This window comes from Cololabis saira, chromosome 4 (genome assembly GCF_033807715.1).
Source record: "Cololabis saira isolate AMF1-May2022 chromosome 4, fColSai1.1, whole genome shotgun sequence".
Taxonomy (NCBI): Eukaryota; Metazoa; Chordata; class Actinopteri; order Beloniformes; family Belonidae; genus Cololabis; species Cololabis saira.
Genome location: NC_084590.1, coordinates 38514195 through 38540508, shown reverse-complemented (window position 1 = coordinate 38540508; position 26314 = coordinate 38514195). Strand labels below are relative to the sequence as shown.

Below are 26314 nucleotides of genomic sequence, written 5' to 3'. Positions count from 1 at the left end.
AAAAAAAGAAACAAATCTAGAGTCATATCAAGTTAAATCCAAAACCTAAATTGCACTAATGATTCTCATCCTCACCTTAACATCGGAGGTGTCCCTCTGACAGTTCCTCCAGGAGCGGGCAATGGAAGAAAACGTCCGATCAGGATGGTCAAACTTGTTTTTATTAGCACTAAGAAAGAACGTGGTGAAGGGCTCCTGTCGAGGAAGAAAATCAGACATCAGAACAGCAAAAGAGCCACTAAATTTTGAAGCTATAATTGATTTACAATCCGTTTGTGATATTTTTCGAAGACAACCATCTGGATGCACATATTGACAATCAGTGTTTTATTTCAAACCTAGAGGATTACATGCTTATTCCAAACGTGTGTAGTCAGAATTTTTCTGCACAGTTTCATTGCCGTCGTGCTCTGTGACACACTAAAGGCCCTCTGTAGAGATCAGTCTTCCATTGTCTCCAAGCCTGAGGGAGAATCAATTAGAGCTCTTCCTGAGTACAGTGAGCCATAATGATAATTGGCTAAAATTTGGTTTGCGAAGACTGTGATAGAAACCATTGCCGGTTGGAGCGGACGGATCACTCACCAGAGGAAGAAAGGGATTGTGGGAAACAACCCACTGAGACCAATCTAACTGCTGTCAAGGGAGCTCCCCCAGTTCATCAGCTCCTTTCTACTAATGATGGGGGGGAGGAGAGCTACAGTACACATTCCATATATAGCTCTCAATTTCATAAACCTATTCAGAATTATGTGTGTGGCAACTGGAAGAAGCTTTTGGGGTTATAAAGGTCAGTTTTATAGGGAACAGGCTGTAGGTGCATGTGCCTCCTCGCTCTCTTCCACAGTAAATGAGGACAGTGCTCAGTAACCCTGATGGACATGTCTCCGGCGCTCACCAGGTTGCCTGAAACACATAAACCTGTCACAGCAGCCCCTGTAAATCATTACCCAGCCACTCTTTATTTAGTTCACATATGCTGGTTTACTGGCCTGTGAAATGTGTTTTCTGAGCGCCATTGGTTCAACTCAGACCTAATCAAATTGAAATGTTGAGCTGCTTCCTGTGCAGAAGCCGACAGACCTCAAAGTTACAGCATCATCAAGTCTGACAAGTGACAATCAAGCAATGCAGACAAAAAAGAAAAAAAAAAAAAATGAAAAGCTGTCTAGAGTCCGGGTTTGACTTTATTTTGATGCACATACTTGAGTTATTCAAGGATTTTGAATGAAGCACAACAATCACTCGGAGGACGTCAAAAGAAGGTTTGTACTCACTATCCTGACAAGCCAGTGCAGGGTGGTGTCAATGGTGGAGTAGTGGGAGTTGTAATGAAAAGGTGGCGTTTGGTCATCCTCCCATTTCTCATAGTGTTCGGCGTAAAATGCAGCACGCTTTGGATTCAATGCACCAACGGGCTGAGAAAAAAAAACATCTGGATATTAGGCATTTCATGTTTCGTTTACTTGTGTATCTACTGTCCAAAAGAGGTGCAAAGTTTTTGAAAGTGAAACATTGACCAAAAGTTGTTAATTTGTTCTAACCTTTTCTAAGAGACAAATGCAAAGAGAATGTTTTTTTTGGTCACCACTGAAAACTATTGCATTCAGAAAATCAAAGGTTAGAATGTTATGGCACCAACACGCATGAAATAAAATTAAATAAAATAAAATGATTGTAAAGGGCTAAAAAAAAATCAGAAAGTATACAGACAGTATACAAAATATACAAGTAAAACCATTCTGGAACAGGTGCAGGTGTCAGGATTGGGTAAAAAAAGGAGCATAAGCATAATCATAATGATTATGATTATGATTATAGTATTCCCAGTCTAGGATAACTTTTGTGCCAAAATCTGTCAGAAATCATTAAAAGTTTGATCAGGGAAAAAGGAATTAAAGGAGCATGAGGCAGGATTGAGGCAGGATTTATGAAAAAAATTCGTATATGTTTTAAGTTTTCTAGTAATAATGTCAGATGAAGCGTTCCAAATCAAAAAGAATGAGCCCTCTTGTGTATCTGTCCGTTGCCTTGAACAGGCTGTGTGCTGCAAAATGTGCTGCAATTCGGTCCCGAATTTCCCGCGCTGTCCTGCGGATGTGACGTCACATGACGCTGCATGCGCGTTCTCCCCGTTCTCCCGTGCCGGCTTCGCTGTTGGCTGCAGTACCCCCGACAGCCGTCGTGGCGAAGCTGGGGCTAATGAGTCTCATTTCTTAAAGGAGCCTCATGCTCCTTTAAAATTTCATTGACAAATCTGCACATAACAGGGATTGTGGGGAACATAAACACCAAAGCAAGGAACCCAGTTTAGTATGGCACAGTCCTCCCCAAAGAAGTCAAAGCAGAATACTCTAAGTCAGTTTGTTCAGTAATAGCCACAGCCATGTCAGCCAAAGATGACTAATGTTGGCACAGATAATAATTCAAGGCATATAACATAATAAAAATAATTATCAACAATATTAACAAGCCACATTTTAGCGACAAGTATTAGTCATATTCTTCGGGACTGGGAAAAAAAAAAGTGTGGGTCTGCAAATCAGAATGCAAAAACACACCAAAGTACAAAAATGTGTCAATTCGAAGTTAAGAGGTAGTCCAAGAAGGAAATATTCTCTGTAAAAACAGAGGAGTCAGTCTTCTGTGACATTACTAAATCCATAAATGAAACTCATGTACCGTACAGAAATTTGACTTATGAGTGGCAATTTAACAGTTCAATTACATTTTATTTTATAGCGTCTATTACAATACAAGTTGTCTGTAGGTGCTTTCCAGAGACCCAGAACATGACCCTCGAGCAATTATTACATAAACAATGACAAGTTAAAAACTCCCCTAGTGGGAGAAAAACCTTAAGCCAAACAGTGGCAAGAAAAACTCCCCTTTAGGAGGGAAGAAACCTTTATCAGTCCAGGCTCATAAGAGGGGACCCTCCTGCCGAAGGCCAGCCAGGAAGAGCAGGAAAAGAGAGAACAGACAGAAGGAAAGAAAGCCAGAGAGAGAAGAGACACAGACACGCTGTCAAATGTACAAAAAAACAGATATATTAGTATTAACTATCCGTGAGGAGGTAACAGAATTGTATAGCAAACCCATTATTTTTATGATGAGACATCCAGCTTTACAGAGGTTATGGGGACCGTACACTGCACAGAAAGTATTTAACAGACTGAAAATACAATTGCATCACTTTCATTTATGGGAAAAAAATATTTTTTGAGGTTCAAAGTATGGATTATTGAATCTTCTGTTACTTATATTTAGGATATGACTGTTTAAAAAAAAAACTGGCAAGACTAAAGCATAAAGTTGCACAACCTGAGAAGTTTTCCATGTATTAAATTCATCAGAGTGGTTGGTGGAGAGTTCACAGCAAACATGGAGCTTTACTCTGGGATTTTCTGTCAGAGCCCATCGTTCTTCGAGATTTTAAAAGCTCCTGTTCCACTGTCTTTCGTCTGAAATTGAAAGGGCTATAGGGGCATAAGTGACAGCGATGGCGCGATGGGGATGGATACGAGACACGAGTGTCTCCTGCTAAATGTTGTTGGTAATCCATGTGGCTTAACCTTGGCTGACCTGATTTACACCCAACGCACCCGCCAAGCCAAACATTTAACTCAGCACTGCTGCTCCTGTCTGTGTTCGGAGGCCTTTTGTGCAGCTGGGCAGAACCAGTGGAGGCCACCAGGACCCATATATTACAGCAGAACTAAATTAAGATCATTTCTTGAGAGACTGAAAACAACCTTCTATGTGAATAAATGCTATATATTTAGCTTATAAAAGCTTACAGATTAATGTGTTACAAGTAACCTATACTTTAGAAAAAGAATCGTGTTATTAATGTAAAATATGGAGAAAAAAAAACAACATAAAACACTTTAATTCACACCAGAGCCTTAAATCCTTTAGTGGCAAGACTGAAAAGGTGAAAAGGGTAATATTATAAAGAAAAACAAAATAACAAATCATTATTGCTACATTTATTTGCCATGGAATGACTTCATTGTTAGGCAGGACCATGGATAGCATCATTATTTAACCGCAGCCTCAGTAATAACTTCAGTATTGTTCCGACAACATTAATGGGTTTTTGCCCTTTGGCAGCTGTTTCATTTTCATGTGTTCTTAAGGCAACAAAATTACCCCCATTAAACATACGTTTAGTGTTGAATAAATTGCTTTCTCTGCATTATAAATCACCCCATCCAATATAAGAGCCTCAGAGGAGTATTGGCAGTCAATATTAATACACTCGGTACCATTGAATCAGTAACATAGGGGGAAGGGGGACTGGTAATGTAATCAATGGCAGCTTTTCTACCTGTGAGCTGCAGCACAAGGGCCAGAAGAAAGGGAATAATAGCCATCGACTCCAAATGGTCTGAGATTAATGCCTTAACAGAAATCTATTTTTCTAACGTAATTCAACACACTGGCTCTTTTGACTAGTTTGTGTTTGTATCAAACTCAGTATCTTGTCATTGTGATACAGTGCACATTTCTGAGGCTTTAAGTCAACTAAGTCAAAACTAAATTGATCCTTTTTTTTTTTTTTTAGTTCTTCTCTAAAATTTAATGATGGTCCACAGCAGTGTTAGCATAACTGGATAGACTGAAAGAGAAGTTTATTGAGATCTACATAGATTTATGGAGTGATAATAGCCTTGCATATGACGTCTCGGCCCAGCTGGATTGGGGTGCAAGCCACAAGACGTCTCACACTCTGTAAAACCCCTGCTAGTGTGATTAATGCAGCTCAAGGCTGTACAAAAAAAGAGAAAGAAAAAAAGCAAATCTATGTGTGACAGAGTGGAGAAAAAGACAACTGTATAATCACTAGTGAGTTTAAAGAATAAACAACCAAATCACATGATTTAATATCACAGTCATGAAAAGGAAGCTGTAAATTGAGCTAAAACACAATATTAGATATAGAAATTGTGCTTTAAAGGATAGCAGTCTGTAAACTAGTGTCACAGTACATTCAAAGTTTCACAATTTCAGTAACTGAAAAAGTAAACTTATATGTTTTCATCATTTTTTCGTCATTCACACGCCTTAAATGATTCTCAAGGGAAGGTATTTAAAACTGTTAACCGACAAAGTATATTATGACAATTTTTCTATTTGGTTTGACAAAATAAAAAAAAAAAAACATCGCCACAGTCTGGAGAAATGTGAGGCGGCTGCCTCGGTTAAGTTTCATGCTGCATCATCTTTTTGAGACCAAAATAATACTTTTTCATGCATGGAAAACGGTATTTCCAAACAAGTATAAACTTGGTGTACGTGATGTTTGAAGCTGCAATGGCTGCTCCCTACCACCAGGATGAGGTGGTGGTGCTCTACCACAAGCTGTGCATTAGGTGAAGCCCCCCATATCTGAACAACTGCGCATGCTCTATGGGCCCCTTAACGCGGAAGTAAACCCGGAAGTCAGGAACTCATTTCGCCGTATGCGCTGAGTGAGCAAATTGCATTGAAACGAATGGGCGGCCATTTTCGATGTTCCATCCAGTTAATATTATAGATCCATGGTTCAACCAAACCCCAACCACCTACTGTAACTTCCGGATTGAGGCTCACACGGAACTAAGATTGGTTGTAGCTCCTCGATCGGCTGCTAGAGGCTGGCTTTGAAAGTGAGTAAATCTCCATTGACTCCTATGTTAAAATGTCCAACTTTAGAGCATAAATCAATATATTTACAGCCTGGTACAAAAAAACCCAACTCTGACCACTCTCGGGGGGGGGGGTTTGCCAGGAGAGTTTATATAAAAGGCCAATATGACAGATTTAGAGTTGGCTTAGGCAAAGGCAAGCCGGTATCCCTTCCTCATCCGTAATGCTACCTTACTTAGTAACGAAGCAACCAGCTATTTGGATTAACACACTGTTGGCTAAACGCGACCGTCATTTGTTATTTCACCATTGACTCAAGATGTTAAACAGTTTATTCTGCTGTAAATTTCTGACGGCATCTCTGCAGGTATTTCAGTGGGGTTTGGCTGAAGGAGCTGGGAGCAAAACTAAATTTGATTTATGTACGGTGGGTATCTTTACATCGGCTTACAACATGGCTGAGCCCCGTATAAAGAAAAATGGGCTTCAAAACCGGTCTAGAACTCTAGAACTAACTAATGGGTCATTTGACCTAATGCTTTGTCGATTGTTTTATAGTCTATGAGTTAACTAGCTAATGAATGTGTCTGATAGCATCCTGACTTAAGGCTTTTGACTCTGAGACCCCTCGAAACATAAATATGGCTTAACCCAGTTTACAAACATGCTTCTCAATGTATCCCTGAATTAACATCCCATCAATGCTCTTTTACAGAGATGTCTAGAATTACAGAGTTCTTTAACAAGTGAGTTTACGAGGGGGAGAATTGTAATGACAGGTGAAATAGTGCAGAGAGCAGACATAAGCACTCTAATAGGGGAGAATGTCAATGATATAAAGAAAGCTACATGATCTTAACATTTTATTCATATTCCCAGATATTAATGAAAAGTGTCTTTGACCCTCTGTGGTTGAATACACTGAAATTGCTTATGAGGAAGGAATGATTTTTAATACACAGCCAAAAAATATTGGCCCTTTCCACACTAAAGGCACATTTTTGTAAGACAGCCATAGAGGGAATCTATAGCCCTTTTACTTTCACATGTTTAAAATGAAAAACAAAAGACTGAGATGCTCAGAATCTGGATTTGAGCTTTGTGTGTGAATAAAGGTCATGTTGTGTATCTTGTGATGCAACTTACTATTAGCCAGCTAGTATGTAGGCAGGAAACATCCTGCCATAGAGTAGGTAATAATTATTAACATACAATCTAACCTCAATATTCCCATGCGAAGCTACAGCTGTATATATTAATAGAAACAAACACATGTTCTGACCATTCCTTGTAACAAATGGCTAAAATCTGTCATACAATGACAGCTGCTAACCAAATCACACAAATAAAAGAAACCAACCATGTGAAAATGTAGTGCGGGCTTGAGAAAGACACTTCTTTCATGACATGCTTGACAAGACAATGCACCAGGCTCAAAGAACATGGAAGCTTTGCATAATGAATCTCCACACTGTTCCTGAGAGAGTTCAGGCATAAAATAAAAGACTGCTTCCTGGTTGGATCAGTACATCCCCACACAGCCTGGATGTCATCCCTTGGTTCGACAGAAATGGTGTATAATGTGTCGAAATTTCGTATTACATATAATGGAAAAATTATTATATGTTCAGGAAAGAAGTACAATGTCCCTTGTCTGCATGTGGATCAGTAGGGATCCCATCCAGGAGCCAGGCCTGTAGGGGAGGCTATTTTGGGAGCCACCAGTGGGTGGGCTTTCACCCATGTGTCTTGGTCGATTTAGCATGAACGAATGACATGGATCCACCTTACTATGGGCTAGGGTTGCAAAATTCCGGGAATTTTCAAAGTTGGAAACTTTCCGTGGGAATTAACGGGAATAAATGGGAATTAACGGGAATTAACGGGAATAAATAAGAAATTTACAGAATTGAAGGTTGGCCCTTAACAGGGAACTTAAATATAGTTGGGGGAAATATATTGTAGCATAGTCTTGGCTAAAACAACCAGATTTAATGCAAGTACACTCCTCAATCACATGCACACAGCACATTGCTTACTGCAGGGCTATTGAGGCCACGCCCCCTACAGGCACTGTGCATTCCTCCATCGCATGCACACACTAAAGTTCTACTCAAATAAATCTGTTGAAATGTCATGTTTTTGTATTATCTTGCATGGATATCTGCTTATGACAAAATAAATATTTACATTTATGTTTGGATATGATACAGTTTGTTTAAATTACCCCCAATTTCCAGTTAATTCCCATAAATTCCCATAAATTCCCATAAATTCCCATAAATTCCCATAAATTCCCATAATTCCCATAATTCCCATGGAAAGTTTCCAATTTGGAATATTTCCAAAATTCCCCAGCTAAACTTCCCATGAAAAGTTTCCGGAAAGTTTCCGGAAATTTACTGGAAATTTTCCACCCCTTTGCAACCCTACTATGGGCACACTACCCGTAGGAGGACCTATATGAACCGGATAATATGCGGGGCAGTTAATGGCTGAAGGCATGGACTTTGGGGTTTTGACCCTTGGTCAGAGAAACTGGCTCTTGCGACATGGGATAACCCCACTCTGGCAGGGAAAGAATCTAAGTGTGTGCATGGGGTTGGGAAGTATCACCTACATTATAGTTGGGTTCAATTCAACACACAACATCAGCATCTGAAACAGATCTCCTTGAGAAGAGCTGGATCTTCTTCCATTTTGGAGTTGTCCATGTGAGAGACGATACACTGGAGTGGGATTATTTATATTTGCGCTCTGGTGTTCTCCCAAATAGATGACAGGGTGCTTCGTTTTTACTTTCACACTAGTTGTGGACATATGTTTTGAACACCACTAAAGAGAGGAGCTCAGCTTTCAATTGATCACAACCTGGTGTTAAACTGGATCAAATAGCAGGGGAGGATGCCAGAACGTGGTAAGCCTAAATCTGTAGTGAGGGTTTTCTGGGAATGTCTGAACCAGTCAGAGGGATCCTCTATGGGGGATCGATGAGGTCAGATACACATGGCTCTGGATGTTGTGTGGCTGTCTTGGTTGCATGCCTTTGCATTATCATGTGGACATCTGGATTGGCAGACTGAGGTGGCGGTTTCCCGTTTATAAGCACAGGGGAGGGTTGTGTTCAAATTTCAGGGGTATCACACTCCATAGTCTCTCTGATAAAGTATATGCAGGGGTGCTGGGGAAAAGAGCCTGGTTGATAATTCAAACTCAACTTAAGGAGTAAAATGTGGGTTCTGCTTGGCCTTGAATTGTCAGAGTAGCTCTATAACAAGACTAGGATCCTGAGGGGGGGCATGAGCATTTGCCCAACCAGTTCACATGTGTTTCATGGACTTGGAGAAGACATCTGACTGTGTCCCTATACAAAGAGCAGAAACACTTGGTTTGCATTCCCAATATTAAGTCTGATTTAATTCTGATGGGACAGGAACTCCTTCAGTAATGTCCTTTTTAGCTGAGGCTGTTCATACATTTTATGGACAGAATTTCTAGGCATAGCCAAGGGGCAGAGGGGTTCTGGTTTCTTGGGCTCCGGTTTGCATTTCCGTTTTTTGTAGGATGGCAGGACTCTTGCTTAGAGACAGAGTGAGAAGTTAAACTATTCGGGAGGGATTAGGATTAGATTAGCTGCTTCTCCACATTAAGAGAAGTCAGTTGAGGTGGTTCAGGCCAATGATGCCTCCTGGACACCTGCCTTGGGATGTGTTTGCGAAATATTCAACTGAGCAGAGGCCTTGGGGCAGACCCACGACACTCTGGACAGATTACATCTCTCAGATGGCTTGGGAATGCTTTGGTATCCCTTCACAAGTGCTGGAGGATGTGGCTGAAGAGGGAGGTATCTTTTCTTAAGCTGCTGCCCTCGCAACTTGAAATAAACAGAAGTTAATGGATGGGTGGAAATATGTATGTGCGTGTGTGTGTGTGTGTGTGTGTGTGTGTGTGTGTGTGTGTGTGTGTGTGTGTGTGTGTGTGTGTGTGTGAAGGTGAAATATCTGTCTAAAATAAAGTTATACTGTCTATGAAAGAACAAAATAGACTATAAAATAGAGTATATACAATTGATGAGGCATTTGATGCAAAATAAAAAGTAATTTATGGAGAGATAGCATAACCATTTTATTGGCCCTTTAGCGCTTTTCAATCCTGTCATACTCGCTATCTGTTGATAAGCCCCAAAAAAACCCTTTGACTACCTTTGAGCAACAAAGAATAATCACCTCTTCCCTTTTCCTTCCACTGCATAACACACTGATCCTAGATATAAGACAATGAATACAAGTGCATGAGACAGTTCCACACTTTCTCCTATCTGGGTTCATTTCTTGTATAATACTTGACCCACTGAAATATATCAACACAACTAAACCAAGTATGATCAAACTTAGATGGGGATCAGAATTAATCAGGATCTTTGTGGCACTACACTCCAAAGATGCAGGAAATGAATGTGGCTATTGGTGGGTGAATGTGGACTGACTGTCTTCCTTTGTTTGCTTGTATCTAAGCTACCTCCAAAAGAGACGCATATAGCATTTTATATTTCAAAAGAAATTACATTACAGTATGTTGCTGTGGTGCTCTGTCAGGAGAAGTCACAGTCATTTTTGCTTCCCATGTCAGAAGCAGGGCTGCATAGAGCTCCAGTCTGATGCAATCAAGTTGCCTCAACTCAGAATAAAGCAGATGTGCTCCCAAACAGCTAGGCTGAAGTGGAAGTGAGAGAGAAGAACGCTCCTTTATGGAAAGGAAGGGTTTTCTTTGTGGCAGCCAAGCTCTTAAAGTTTGTGTTTTAGAAATGCTTTTGCAGCAGCAAAAACTAGAAACAGACGGAAAGAGCCTTCTCTGTATCTGCGTTTGTGTCCGTATCTGAATTCCTTCTCTGTTAATCGACAATATCAGCAACCCTTTCTTGTAATTTAGAGGATAGAAAATATACATTTGAATTACAGGGGTTCAGAAATGTCCTTTTGTCACTGCATGGTGGAAAAATTATATGTTTTCCATAGGATGCATGTAAAACCATAGTCAACATGTGAAGAACCACAGTGCTGAACTGCATACTATGCTTTCTTTGGCAATTAAAATGGATTTACATCACATCAGTTAACAACTATGAGTAGGATTAGCTTCTCACTATCAATCATTCACTTATCACTCCATCAAGAAATAATCATTAGAATCTAACAAAACACTTCTCCGCATGACTGTATCTGACATCCAAATATGCAGAAGTCTAGCCTCAAGGCAAAGCAATGCGTCACTCAATAGCACCGTTTACAGCTGACTGAGTGCCCAACCGGCAGGTAATTTTGGGTTTGGGAGGATATTATTTGGCAGATCAGACCTGGAGCAGTTTAAACAATGCTGTCCATCAAGTGACGGTTGTGAATAATTGAGAAGCAAGTATGACTGATCTGTGGGAAAGAAAGCCTTGTGCAACGCATATGTGAGATAGTTTGATCATAATTCAGGAACATGGTGACTAAGTGTTTAGCACGGTTGTCTCATAGTTTGAAGGTTTGGTTGAAATACTGGTTAGGGTGTTTCTGTATGATGCTTGAATCAACAATTTTGTTTTTATTGGAGTAACAATCTCTTAGTAATTATAAAATAGATTGTCATATCAGTCAGCGTGGTGTTAACATTGAAGCCTGTAAACAAATAGTTCCTGCTTTTGTTAATTTGGGATTACAAATTGTCCGTATGAGTGTGAATTTGGGCTTCAGCACGGTCACGGGGTTCTGCTGGAGCCGATCCCAGCTCACTATGGGAAAATGCAGGGGTTCAACCTGGACATGTTGCCAGTCCATCGCAGGACCACATAAACAACCCCACATGTTCACACGCAATCCTAGCAATTAAGATTCATCAATCAACCTATAAAACATGTTTTTGGACTGTAGGAGGAGGTGGAACCAGGAACCTTCTTGCTGTGAGGCAACAGTGCTAATCACTATCCTGCCATGCTGCTCTTGGTTTAGTAGTTGACTAAAGAAAGGATGTGATAACCTTGTTCGATTAAGAATAAAGCCAGCAGAAACCTTAAGGGAGCTTGAGGCTCCTTTTAAGAAATGAGACTCTCTAGCGCCACCCTTCACCACGACGGCCGTTGGGGGTACTGCAGCCAACAGTGAAGCCGGCACGGGAGAACGGGGAGAACGTGCATGCAGCGTCATGTGACGTCACATCCGCAGGACAGCGCGGGAAATTCGGGACCGAATTGCAGCACATTTTGCAGCACACAGCCTGTTTAAGGCAACGGAGAGATACGCTAGAGGGCTCATTCTTTTTGATTTGGAACGCTTCATCTGACATTATTACTAGAAAACTTAAAATGTATACGGATTTTTTTCATAAATCCTGCCACAATCCAGCCTCAAGCTCCTTTAAGGGAAGAAATATAAAGTATTCTTTAGGTGCCAAAAACTATATTTCCTTACGATGCCACTCATAGCAATCTCAGATATTAAGTCCCATGTTCCCATATATTTATTATGAACAACAAAATAAAAATAGCCTCTGTGGCTAATATTATTAATCTTTTAAATAGCGCACATATTTGAACAACACAATCATATAAAATTATACCTTTTTTAAGGGAAAGCTGTTAAGATCAACAACTGAGTTACCCAAAGGAAAAGCAGTGTACTTTCACTCAGAGGGTGATGGGTAAATGCTGGTCTTGAATCTTCAAAATGGTCGTCAACTAACCATCGGATGATGTTGTGGTGCCAAAGATCCATCTTTTACTTTATCAGGCATGAAACAAAATGTGTAGTTTTGTTTGTACTAAATTGCCCAATTTGCTTGTTAAATGCTTGTTTAGATGTATCAAATTTATATTTGAAATTTTACTTTGATTGAGATAAATGTCTTAAGCAATTCTGTTGTATAATTAAGATCATCTGTAGACAACTGCATTAAAATACTCATCAGTGTTGATAAATAAAGAAATTATAAACTCCAACGGTACCATATTAAAAACCCTGGGCAGCCTTATTTAACACACGCATCATCTTCTTGTAGCACAACCACATGCGCTGAGCATCCACCTAAGACAGACACAGTCTGCCTTATTGCAGAAGGAGCCCATCTCCAGAGACTTCGCTACTACCGCTAATCCATAATTGAACAAAAGAGCAGACCAAGCAGAGAGAAATGTGGAGGTCTATGTCCCTCTCTGCTACACTAGCAGTGAACTTTTGGAGGAAAGAGCCCCGGGGTTCCAAGGACAACTGTCAGGAGACATGGGCTGTGAACTCATGCTAATGAAGGCAACTCAGGCCTTTAAACAGCATGGGAGGATGTCACTGGAATACATTACAATACATAACTGTCTCCCCAGGGCAGGAGGGCTGCATGTGGCTCAGCCCTGATCAGCTGCCCTCAACACACGCATGGATATACACACACGCACACACACACACACACACACACACGCACACGCAGTGCACTTTTTGGCACACCTGGATACCCTACAGGTGAAGCGATAATTGCTAAAATTACACTGGTAATACACACAGCTGAGCTGTTAGTTCAAGACATTCCGGATTGAGTTAAATGAAGCGATGTTCGAGAAGAATTTAAAAAACTCCCAACTCATTTGCAACTATTAGTTTTCCAAAGAATAAATTCCGTAAATTTTGTAGTTTTGAAATTCGCCTTCATTACAAAAACCCACGAAAGCCGTCTTGCCAGTGTTAAGAAGACCCCCCCTCCAACCCAAGATGGCACTAGGGGGGGGGGGTCTTAATCAGAATGCTGGTACATTGAGGGTGCTTCAGACTGCTGCTTTAAGGGAAACAAGGGGGAATGAGGCAGCGATAAAGTGAGTGAGAAAGCTCAGACAGGAATGTGACTGTTTTCAGGTCAGTGAGCAGCAGTGTGCAGGAGTGAGAGACAGACAGAGAAAGGGGGGGGGGGGGGGGGGGGGATAAACCAGCAAACCAGGCCAGAGTTTGTGGTAGAGTGATCCATTGCTTTTTACCCTTCAGTCAAAGACACAGCAAACAAACCACTAAACAGTATCTATCAAGGTAGCAGGGCATTTGGGCTATTTTGCCCTTGTGTCTTGGAAGGTTTACGATGACTCTTGCTGCGTCACTGATTATAAGAAATATGTCAACGTGGAGCTTTATCCTTGGTATTAAACATTTAGGATTAAGATTTACATTTCTTTGAAGCAAGATGGTATGGTATGTGATTTGCCTCTAGGGGGGCATAGACTTGGTCTGTGAGAACATTCACGTATTGTTTTATCACATGCTGACAGTTGCCAACATTATAAGAAGATAGATTTACCATAAATGTTGGAATTTTGGTTTTAAACATAATTCATTGAATATTTTTGATGATATTATGGCTAAACTTCAACAATATTTCGAAACGTAAGAAAGTATATTCAAGGATGACAAAATTAATTCAACCTTTGCAACGATCACTCAATTTACTGTTACATGATGCAGCTCCAACCCCAGATGTTTGTACATCTGCATAGTTTTTAGGGAAAAGTGATTAAAAACTACAGTTATAGCAACCACAGGGCAAAAAAGGTGCTGTTGTGACACAAAAATATTTTAATTAATAGTTATAGTGTAGTTGGAAGGGGGCCATGGATTTTTTTTTTATTAATTCATATTTTTTTAACTGACATTGTGTAGAGGGAAACAAAATCTTTCAGTCTTCAGTCTTTGAGTAATGAGGAAATCTTCCATCTACGCTGGTGCTTTAGCAGACATGCACCCTCACATCATCAGTGACTGCAGTGATGTCCTGGTTTTCTTCAGGCAGTCATCTTAATATGTTTCACTGGACCTGCACCAATCCAGAGTTCAAGGATAATCTCCCTTTCCAATGCAGATGTATGATTCATCATTGAATATCACTTTCAGGCAGTCGTCCACAGTCTATAACGGCTTCTCTTTAGTTTGCTGTAACCCTTTTTTATTGTTTTTATATTTCATAATTTAGATTTCGCTTTTGTTGAGTGCAAATCTCATTTCCTTCAGCCAATTTACTTTTTCCAGGGGCTTTAATGCTGCCTTGATAAAATTACATACCATCGCTGCCAGAGTAAAACAAGGTTTTTTTTATTTTTATTTTTTTTATGCTTCTGCAAACCGTGGATATCTAATAATTGGAGTTTGTTTTGGTGACCTCATGCACCAACAAAACATCAAGTAAGGATTAAGGAAATATCTTTCTCAGATGGGATTTGCGAAAACATATTATATTATATTGTTCAAACATGGAAAAATGACGGTCTTACTTAATTGATTCTGTGTCTCCAGGAGGCAGGTTCCCAATATTTTTCCCCAAAATCCCTCTAAACTCTTGATGCAGATTTCATTGCTGGCTAAGAAGGCAGGGAAGTCATGGGTGTGTTTATTGTCCAGATGGTATAATGCTGCGGCCAACATTGAGGCCAAAGGTTCAGAAATGTTGAGATTATGTACAACAGTGGTTTGAACAACAAATAGAGAGGGTGGAATAATACTGATGTAGTTAGTATCCATAAGTCCTTTAACCAGAATCACAAAGAAGTATAAAAGGAAGAAAGGGGACCGTACAACCTAAGTAAGGACAATACAGTAAACATACATGTGCGTGCATTTCAAGATGCTGCAGTCTGCATTTTCCATTTTCTGCATTCCAAGTTCAGCCTGTGCGCGATTCTTTTGATTATAAATAGCATATTGTTTTGCAATCTAACCATAGATAACGATAAATCCCCCAACCGTCATAAACTAGCTTTCACGCACTTGCCCCTCGTCTCTCCATCGTGTTGTGATGCATGACCAAGAGGCTTCTGTACCTTTGAGAGATCTCTGAAGTTCCCCGGCAAGGTCAAGTCCAGCTCCTCAGACTCATAGTTGGTGAGGACCCAGGGAAAGACCGGGTACTGGTTCAGGTCATTGTACGTCCTCCCTAGACACATGGAGCAGATGAAGATCTGTGACACACTTGAGGTTTCAGTTATTTAAGGGGCTCCGATGGAGCATTCTGACAAGTCTTGGTCTCAGAGCCCTCAATCAGACAGAGTTCTCTCAATACTTCCATAAAAAGCCTGCATACTTGCACTAATAGCCAAAAATGTGAGAATGTTTTCTGTAGCTCCCTTAACATGGCCTGTTAAATATGCTTGTGGGAGTTACAGTAGGGCCTGCCCCCACATTTAGTGAACACACATCTTTCTTAGTGTTACTGAGTGAATAAAGAATTATAAAAGGGTGCTGGTAATAATAAACTGAAGAGAAAACACCGGTGAAAAGCAAAATTATGGTTAAAAGTAGAAATATTTACTTGTGTTTAACAAGAGCCATTCTACGACGGAGTATTAGGGCCAAACTAAGACAAAAAAATTTGGAAATTACGAGAATAAAGTCATAATATAATGAGAATAAAGTCGTAAAATTACGATAATAAAGTCGTAATATTACGAGAATAAAGTCGCAAAATTACGAGAATAAAGTCGTAAAATTACGAAAATAAAGTCGTAATATTACGAGAATAAAGTCGTAAAATTACGAGAATAAAGTCGTAAAATTACGAGAATAAAGTCGTAATGTTGCGAGAAGTCGTAATAGAATAAAGTTGTAATATTATGAGAATAAAGTTGTAATATTATGAGAATAAAGTCGTAATATAATGAGAATAAAGTCGTAAAATTACGAGAATAAAGTCGTAATATTACGAAAATAAAGTCGTAATATTACGAGAATAAAGTCGTAAAATTACGAAAATAAAGTCGTAATATTACGAGAATAAAGTCGTAAAATTACGAAAATAAAGTCGTAAAATTACGAAAATAAAGTCGTAATATTACGAGAATAAAGTCGTAAAATTACGAGAATAAAGTCGTAATATTACGAGAATAAAGTCGTAAAATTACGAGAATAAAGTCGTAAAATTACGAAAATAAAGTCGTAAAATTACGAAAATAAAGTCGTAATATTACGAAAATAAAGTCGTAATATTACGAGAATAAAGTCGTAAAATTACGAGAATAAAGTCGTAAAATTACGAAAATAAAGTCGTAAAATTACGAAAATAAAGTCGTAATATTACGAGAATAAAGTCGTAAAATTACGAGAATAAAGTCGTAATATTACGAGAATAAAGTCGTAAAATTACGAAAATAAAGTCGTAAAATTACGAAAATAAAGTCGTAATATTACAAGAATAAAGTCGTAAAATTACGAAAATAAAGTCGTAATATTACGAGAATAAAGTCGTAAAATTACGAGAATAAAGTCGTAAAATTACGAAAATAAAGTCGTAATATTACGAGAATAAAGTCGTAAAATTACGAGAATAAAGTCGTAAAATTACGAGAATAAAGTCGTAATGTTGCAAGAAGTCGTAATAGAATAAAGTTGTAATATTATGAGAATAAAGTTGTAATATTATGAGAATAAAGTCGTAATATTACGAGAATAAAGTCGTAAAATTACGAGAATAAAGTCGTAATGTTGCGAGAATAAAGTCGTAATGTTGCGAGAATAAAGTCGTAATATTATGAGAATATAATTTATGAGAACTCTAACAGGAAGAGCTTCTTCTCCCTGTGTTAAAATGAGGAATATTGAGCATCTTGTGAAGTTATATTTATATATTTATAATATATTACGACTTTATTCTCGTAATATTATGACTTTATTCTCGTAATTTTACGACTTTATTCTCGTAATATTATGACTATATTCTCGTAATTTTACGACTTTATTCTCATTACATTATGACTTTATTCTCGTAATTTTACGACTTTATTCTCGTAATATTATGACTTTATTCTCGTAATTTTACGACTTTATTCTCATTACATTATGACTTTATTCTCGTAATTTCCTTTTTTTTGTTTTTCTGTTTGGCCCTAATACTCCGTCGTACCATTCTGATACTCCGGTTAAGAATGCGTTTTTAAGTCCGAGTGTATGTCAGAGCTATGATTAATATACAGACCGAGACATTTATGCTCAATGTTTCATTTTCACGATTAAAATGTACAAAGTTGACAGAGAAACCGAGAAAATCTTTGGTCAGCTATTAAAAATTAACGTTTGTTTACCAGGAAGACTCCCTTGCCAACACCTCCCAAAGTTTTTAATGACCACTTACAAGATATTAAAAAAAGTTGAATGAATGCAGCAGGTGTTTTTCTGCAGAAGGTTGGCAACAGAATCTAAATCTGTCTGAGTGAGTCGGTGTGTGACAGGTTAGTCGGCGAGAGGTTTTTATGCAGAGTAGCCAGGGTCTGCGGGAAGATAGAGGGCATAATTATCCAGGTTAATGGCACACACTGGAAAGGAAACAGTGAGCCGAGCGTGGAGGAGGAGGAGCTGCGTGTTGGTGTAGTTAGACCTAGTGGCACTGTGGTCTGAGTTGGGATGGCAGGATGTTAATAACAGCGGAATAGTGTTTAATTAGAAGACCATTTCCCGTTCGCGCCTCTTCTCAGCACTTCACCCCCCGCCTGTCTCCCGCTCCACACTATTCTGACAACCCTGGCAGTTCGGGTCATTACAGGGATTTTTTTAATGAATTTTGGGCATGTTTTTCTGTCTGCCTTACATCTAATTAGCTGACAATAATGTATCGAACTTGAGCGCAAAGCTAAATATAAATATGCATGAATATGCAGCAAGAGAGTGGATGACACCTCTCTCGGCAGAGTAGCGTGCAGTCGCACTTGCCTTCCCTGTTAGTTGCAGTTCAGATCAGAAAGTCGACAACAGAACCTTTCAACTCTGCAGACGTTCGTGTACACTCTCACAAAGCCAGGCACTAATTATCTGGTAAAATCTGCTTCGCCTGCTCTCTGCTTCAAACAGCACACTTCCCACGAGCAGCCGAGCTTCCCGTACGAGCTTCACTTAAAGCTACCGTGGAGTCTTAAACAAATACGACATACCTGAGGCCACTGACACATACAGTTTATTGATCCTGATAGCTAACCTTAAAGTCACGAGACTTAACTGTGAAAAGATTCACATATAGAAAACATTCAAACTTAAAAGTTTCGGTGGCGGTAATTTTTTACCTGGCGAAGGAAGAAAACAAATCAGAATCAATTTAACTGATGGCCGTGAATACGAGAGTGCACTGTTTTCACACCTTCAAGTTTCAAACGTAGATTTTTCATCATTTTTTTTTTTTTTACTAGGAACCAAGTAATTGCCCTGCATTCAATCTCTACCTGCTATGGTGTTGAGAAACATAAGGTATTCAAGTTCGAGATTTCTCTTCTCTGCCAGCGTTGGGTCATGTTGGAGGACTTGAAAAGCTGCCGGGGGGTTGCCAGGGAGATGCGTCTGAAAAGGCAGAAGCAAAAACAAAAGCTCATGAACATGAATTAAGCAAAGAACTTCAAGTGTGAATTAGGCCACGATCAAATTTAATCAATTAGTTACTTTGTATGAGCATTTTACATTTTATCATTCTGTTTACAATAATCCGAGGAGAGAAATGTTGCACAAAAAGTCCCACTGCAAACAAAGAGCGTGTTCATAGTTGCAGTTTTCATTTTAGTAGCTTAAGTGAAAGCAAGGTGTTAACTATGAGTATCTAAATAGAGTTCTGTGATATTTATCCACCCCATTTCCCCCCCCAAAGTGAATAAAAAGGTCTGTTAGCACCATGAGAGTCAGAAGGGAATCTGTTTTTTCCCCCCTCTTATGTGATCATTGGCCTATCTGCAGCTCTGTTGTATAGAGTCTTCTGCCAGAGAATTAGGTCAGTGCAGTCAGGGTCAGTGCACATCCACTTCAATGACTGGAACAATAAACCCCGCCGCAGGCAAAGGCTGAACAGAAGTACCACAACACAACACAGAGCAGGCAACACTGGTCCTAAATGAATGACAATATTGCAGATACTTAACAAAGTCCTTTGTAAACCGCTTTTGGTACGATTTGAGTCACCTGGCTTGAGGAAGTCCATAGCTGGTGCCCGACGCCTACCCGGGGGAGACTGTAGACCACTTTCTTTACTGTGGCCTGGTCAGGAAAGTTGAACATGACAGATGCTGCAAACAGGGAAAGACTTGGGTTAATGATAAAATGAAGGGGAAAAAAAATATATCATGTGATGTAACTGGTATGTTAGTATTACTTACTCCTGTTGGCCATAAAAACTTCCATCGCAGTGTTTTGCAGGAGGTAGCATCTGGAGAAGACTGCCCGGATCTCGCTGAACATCCATTTCCCATGTAAACCCTCCGTGTACGCCAGGACCTGGAAGAGAAGGAGTGGAGTAAGTGATATCTGCTCACGACACACTGGAGAGAATATGAATCAACTTTTTTCGACTCTCCGTACAAGCTCAGATGGTAAAATAAACCAAGTAAAATACTGCAACAGATAAGTGTATTTAAGGACAACCTTGTTCATGACTGGCGCGACTGCAAAATATTCACTTCAACCCAAATTTCTCACTTAAAGTTCCTCTAACTAGATCAGGGGTCAGCAACCCGCGGCTCTAGAGCTGCATGCGGCTCTTCAGCGCCACCCTAGTGGCTCCTGGAGCTTTTTAAAAAAACTGTTTACCTTTTTTTTCGTTTTTTTCTTCTTTTTTTTTCCTTTTTTCTTAATTTTCTTCTTCTTTTTTCCTTTTTTCTCGAATTTTGACTTTTTTCTCGACATTTTGATTTTTTCTCGACATTTCAACTTTTTTCTCGACATTTCGACTTTTTTCTCAACATTTAGATTTTTTTTCTCGACATTTCGACTTTTTTCTCAAGATTGTACTTCAACATTAATCTTGACATTTTGACTTTTTTCTCGAAGTGCATAATGAAAAAATAAATCTTCACCCAGTTATGATAATATAGAAGCATGCAGCATGTGTTGCCTTCATTCTAAGGCTTATACAAGACTTTTCATTTTTTTGCGGCTCCAGACATATTAGTTTTTTTGTGTTTTTGGTCCAATATGGGCTCTTTCAACATTTTGGGTTGCCGACCCCTGAACTAGATCTTCAGGCCATTCATAAAACCACGTTACTGAGAGGAATCCTCCTTATCACATACAGTAGGTGCCGGTCCATCAATTCCTTATTCCAACTTGCACCAAAGAAAATGAAGACGTAACATAGATCAGGTCGTGTTTCAGAAGCAGAAAGCTGTCACCAGCTATTCTTTCACACTTTTCCTGCAGGTTTGAACCATTCACTTCGACTAAAGCTAGTGGACAGAGAAACAACCCTTGGGTCACTGACATATAAATAATCAATAAAAACCATAATGCAAGAGAAAAGGTGAGGAGACAAAGAAACATTAGTGTACGCAGGGATGAAAGGTCCTCACATACACACACAAAAAAAAAAGAAACAAAAATCAAGAACATTGTTCTGACAGGTGAGAATGATCTGTTCACACACCTTTTCCCCTTCTTTTCATCTCACTGAACACTTTTATCCAACAGCGAGCGGGGGAGAAACGTTATCAGCTCCCAAGGTATAATCACACATAGGTGCAGTGCAGATGTGTGAGGAAATAAAGATATAACAAGGCAGCAGAGGAGAGGAGCACTACAGCCCCAGTGGGTGTGTGGGTGTGTGCATGTGTGCGAGAGGTGGAGTGGGCAGGGGAGGGAGAGAAAGCAAAGCGAGATGGTGAGCTTGGGTTAGGTCTGATGCTAATGCTCATTTAAAATAGTGACAGGCTGGAAGAGTGCAGCGTGAGCGGGGCCGCCTTAATTTCTCGGTGGAATAGCTCATGCCCGACCTCCGTGCCACATCCAAAATCTCTGGAGCTCAATTAAAATTGGATTAGGTGGAGATGCTGGATGTGCTGCAAAGCATCTCTGGTCCTCTTCTACCAGTAATGCCTCGCTTGACACCTCTGCAACCCCCTACTCAAACAGTTGTCATAGAGACAGCACAGCTTGCGGAGTGGAGGAGAGGTGGAGGGATATGAAGCTGCAGGGGCCGGCAGCGGCTAACTAGGAGTTACTCCTTTTTTCCCGCGTTACCCCTCTGGAGCCAGATGTTATGCTTGTAGACTTCCGAATGCAGCGCCGAAAAAGAAAAAAGGCACAAATATGTGCATCATGCAAAAGCCCAACCCTCCATCAAGGGTAGGACGTGTAGAGTCACCGGATGGCTTGTCAGTTTCAGTAGACTGTGTTAACTGCATTAAGCTACTATTTCATAATTTAATATCAGATCCTTAACTCTCCATCCGTGGTATCACATGATGTGAAATTATTGTTGGGACTTTTAACTAGATAATGCTCTACGGATTCCTTGCAGCTGAAAATGACATTAAAAAAAGTTACAACTGTGTAGCACTTAACTCATTAACGATATACCATTTCAGCACTGGCTGTTTTTTGGTTTCATAGCTCTCCTGAACAGTTTGCAGGGACAAAGCGTAGGCCAAAGGGCTAGCTGTCAACAAAAGAGAGGCTAAAGAGGAGGGAAAAAAGCTGATTTCAAACCGCCAGATCAAAAAAAAAAAATGTCATAACAACAAAGCTTTGGTCTAAACCAACATGCAGGGGCCCCTATAGACTTGAGGATTTGACAAAGCCCAGCCCTCATTTTTTGGAGGCCCAGCTGTAAAAAATGCCATTTAATGAACCTGTCTGCTGAAGCTGTCCCCTGCCTGTCAGAGGTGTCAGGCAGTGACAAGCACTGGGGACGGCCGCCTCCAGTCACAGACAGGCCTGCCAGCTGGAGACTTCGGCCCCAATCTAATCACGCCACCAGGAAGGGACCGGCGCTCTGCTCTTGGTCTGTCACGCTCAGTGCTGGGGGAGCAGGGAGATGGTGGGTGAAGGGTTCTGGTATGGCCGACAAGCAAAGCCTTTTGTTTCCACACAGGTCGCTCGATGCAAGCTCATTAGGAGCTGCAGGCGCATGCGCTGCTTCCTCCAGCTGCAGGGAGATGCACCTCTCCAGCATAATAGCCATAATGCAATTTAACAATTCCGCCCCTTCCTTCTCCGTGTTATTCTGCTTTTCGTATCGCGTGGATTTGAGAGAGGTTTGACTGTACCGTATCTGCAGGACATTGAAAGACAGAAATAAAAAAATATTGTGACAGATGAGAGGTTCAAGTGACAGTGAAGTTTAGACTGAAGCTTATCTTTAATAATGTACAGATACCAAAATGAAGCACATCTTGCCTACAAGCCAAAGAAAGTCACTTCATACATGGAAATAGATCCTAAGGATATTTGATTTCCAAATAGCTCCATACTGACAGATGCATACTGACAGATGCTATTAATAAATCTAACGAGGCATTTTATCTTGCATCCCATCTTCTATGGGACAATATAATCCCTTTTCCTCATACTTGTGGCAATATAAGAAAATAATATAAAGCACAGAGAATTTCAAGCCAGCATGACTGATATATTTATATTAGACAGAGGGACTCGTTGACAAAGTGGTATCACAGCACCTCTGCTGTGTCCTGCTCAGATTTTCTCTAATAGGCTTCCAATATAAAGCCTGACTACTGCATAGTCTCGGGCACAGTGAAGTGGAAGAATAAGGGAAAGATACGGGAGGCAGTTTCATTTTGAGTGATATGACTACTCCCCCAAGAGCAAGTAGGATGGATTTCACACATGGCAATTTGGAGGATCAGCACACCCTGCATATAGTGTATTCAGTGGCTGACCCCAGGCAATATGGGCCAAATCTGTGAGGAGGCTGAGCAGTCAAAGATGCCACGGTGAAAGCATAAAGCATAGTAACAGCAAAAAACAGAGAGCAATTCGGAGCCAAGTGTAAAGGTATTGTTTTGATATTCAAACAACATCATTGTAAATGGGATATACCATTTATATGTATATGTGTGTGTGTGTGTGTGTGTGTGTGTGTGTGTGCGGGTGTATACGCCATGCATAGCGTGCCCAAATCCACACTTTTATTTTATCACTTTCTTTCCAAATTTAATTCCTTTTTATACCCTGAAATGTTTTCAAAATGTACGCCTGAACATCAAAGCGTGTTTCTCATCTGATTTTCCCTTAATGTGACAAGTGTTGTAAAATGGTGGAATGTAAAAAAATATATAAAAAAATTAAGTAAAAGATTTCACCAGATCTTCACTTGGTTCCTCTCTGAGAGGCCCGTATCTCAGCTTCAATAACGCATCAGGCTCTTAATGCAGGTATTGGGGGAAAACAAGATACAGATTTGCATAATCAGTGTCACTATACATTTGGGTGGTAGCTGGAGTGTGGCAAGATGACACAGCTCGAGTGCTCTGGCAAGACCAGTGGGATAAAGGAGATGAATATGCATTAAATATGCTGGCAGTTCACTGCCCCAAATGTCCAGCCAGGTTTGTCAATAACATTCGTGTCAGGGATAGTATTTCACGCACATTAGCAAGCCCTGCAGCGCTGTCGTCAACGCTGCCATGGTAAGACAGGTGGGAGGAGACGCTTTCCGATGCAATGTCTTCTTAAAGAGTAAAGGTTCCGTCTATCTTAAAATATAAAGCCTCAAGAAATCAAATGCAAAAAGAAAAAAAAAAATCCAAATGGCAAAGAAGACTTAAGGTTCCCTGCAGCGGTGATATAAAGTCTGTTGAAGGCCTCTGAAAGGATAGAAAAAAGCAAAATACAAAATGGTGCACAAACTATTTACAGGGTATAAAATATATACTGGTGCATTGATAAAACTGGAATTACAACCTTGCACTTGTATATGATCGCTAGTTATGTTGCGGCGTACGCTGATTTCAGTTCTCATTCAGCTAATATATAAAAGCTGGGACGCTGTGTAAAAATCAGAGATGTAAAGAAAAAAAAAAACTAGATATATAAAAACTGAATATTGGATTGATTCAATATAAGGTTCAGGGTTCTAACTAAGGCCACTTACATGGGAAGACAACATACTTAACCCACTAAGTCCTGAACAGAGACATAGAAGTGTGAGCTGGCCAAACTAGCTATGTCTATTTTGGTCTGGGAAATAAGGCCGAAATACCTGGAAAAATCTTAAACAGGCACAGGAAGGACATGCATACTCCATAAAGAAAGGACCCACCCCAGATTTGAACTGGTAATCTTCTGTTTGTGAGACAAAAACAAAAAAAAAGATACTTATATGTCACTGATTATCAATATGATTTGCAAGATATAAGGCGAAGAACTAAAGAAAAAGTGGCCTTTAATAAAACTTGTGCAACCATTTTTAAAATAGCATGCAGCAGAATAAAGACTCTCTCTCTGCATATTATTTGATTTTGGATGTCGCCTCCTTGCCACAATAACAGCAGCAGCAGATTAGCACCTTCCTTTCGAACGTATTAAATACAGACGCAATCACAATACGCGCAAAAACTTTCAGGCTTGGTAAAACTCATTGCGCGTGGTAAATGGAGCAATTTGCATCTTCCCCTCCCAGTATTTAGGATTTCTGCCGGGTACGCCCCATATTGATTATTCATCAGGGCAAAAGTATTAACTGAATTGCGTGTGCAATTTTGCGCATTTCAGAGACGCAGTCCTCTTTGCACGCTGTTAGTAGATCAGCTCGCACTTTGGTTTGCGGGTGCTGTCAAGTTTGCACACGTTTTAACACACGCAAACCTTTAGTAAATCGGGCCCCAAGTGTTTAAAAATATTACTTGTAGAAAGATAGGTATTTATCTGTGTAAAATTGCAACTCCAAGGATATTTGTGATCATCAATACCTCACACAGAATGGCATCACGTACCACTCAATTGGTCATGGTAGAACTATGAGAATCCTCTGCAAGTATTGCAATATAGAGCTTTTTTTCACTTAAAATTTACTGCAGAAGAAGAAAAACATAAACAAAAAGACTTCCAGAGGCAGCATTGACTTGTCTGCCCTTGGAAGTGTCTTAGACCGATCATTGCGCAATGGGAACATGTTTTGTGGTCAGATTAATCCGTTTTTCCAGACCTTTTTTGGGGAATAAAAGGGGTGCCGAGACCAATGATAAAAAGGGCCAACCCGGAGAGTTATCAGCAACAAGTCAAAAGCAAGGATCTATGATGGTATCAAGTTGTATCAGTGTCCTTGAAAAAGGTCATTTACGTTTCTGTGATGGCCAATGTTTTTTCCAGGAATCCTCTTGAATTTAAAAAAGAAAGACAATGCGAAACCAAGTTCTGCACACATTACACATGAGTGTTTGTATCATGATGTTTGCTGTGTTCTGTAATGTTGCAACCTATTTTACGTGAGTGTTACACTGATCTGCCTGCGGTCCAGACCTGTCCCTAACAACGAATGTGGATACAGTTTTGAAACATTAAATGTAACAATGGCTGCAGGACTGTTGTCAGGACAAAATGACATGAGAGAAGGAACACAACAACCATTACAACATTACGGAAGCTTTCCAGTCCTTTTTCTTTCTTTAATGAGGATGTTATGCAGACCGGAAATTCAGTAAGGGATGCACAAACGACATGAAGCTGACTAAATTAAAGAAAGTATTAATCCAGCTTCCATGCCCACTCCTTCATCCTATCAATATGTGACACATCCTAAATTCAGTTCATTTTTTTTCCCCAATCATCCAAACATTTTCCTGATTTTAGTCAGATATAATGACATTAAGGCTGAAAAAAAACTAAAATCCAATCCAGTAGTACTAAGTACTAAGTGTATTCATATCCATGCAGTTGAAATGAATTAATTTCAAATCAATTAAATTCAATTAACTTTACTT

The 26314-nt window shown here is 39.9% G+C and overlaps 1 protein-coding gene across 1 annotated transcript in view; it reads right to left on the bottom strand.

The window, feature by feature from the left end:
* The window catches only part of nbeab (neurobeachin b), a 236494-nt gene that overhangs the window by 32030 nt on the left and 178150 nt on the right, over positions 1-26314 (bottom strand). The window contains 8 exon segments of the mRNA XM_061719704.1: positions 76-195; positions 1278-1418; positions 15458-15570; positions 18839-18871; positions 18874-18953; positions 19563-19591; positions 19593-19666; positions 19757-19874. Of these exon segments, the coding sequence (XP_061575688.1) occupies positions 76-195; positions 1278-1418; positions 15458-15570; positions 18839-18871; positions 18874-18953; positions 19563-19591; positions 19593-19666; positions 19757-19874 (708 nt within the window).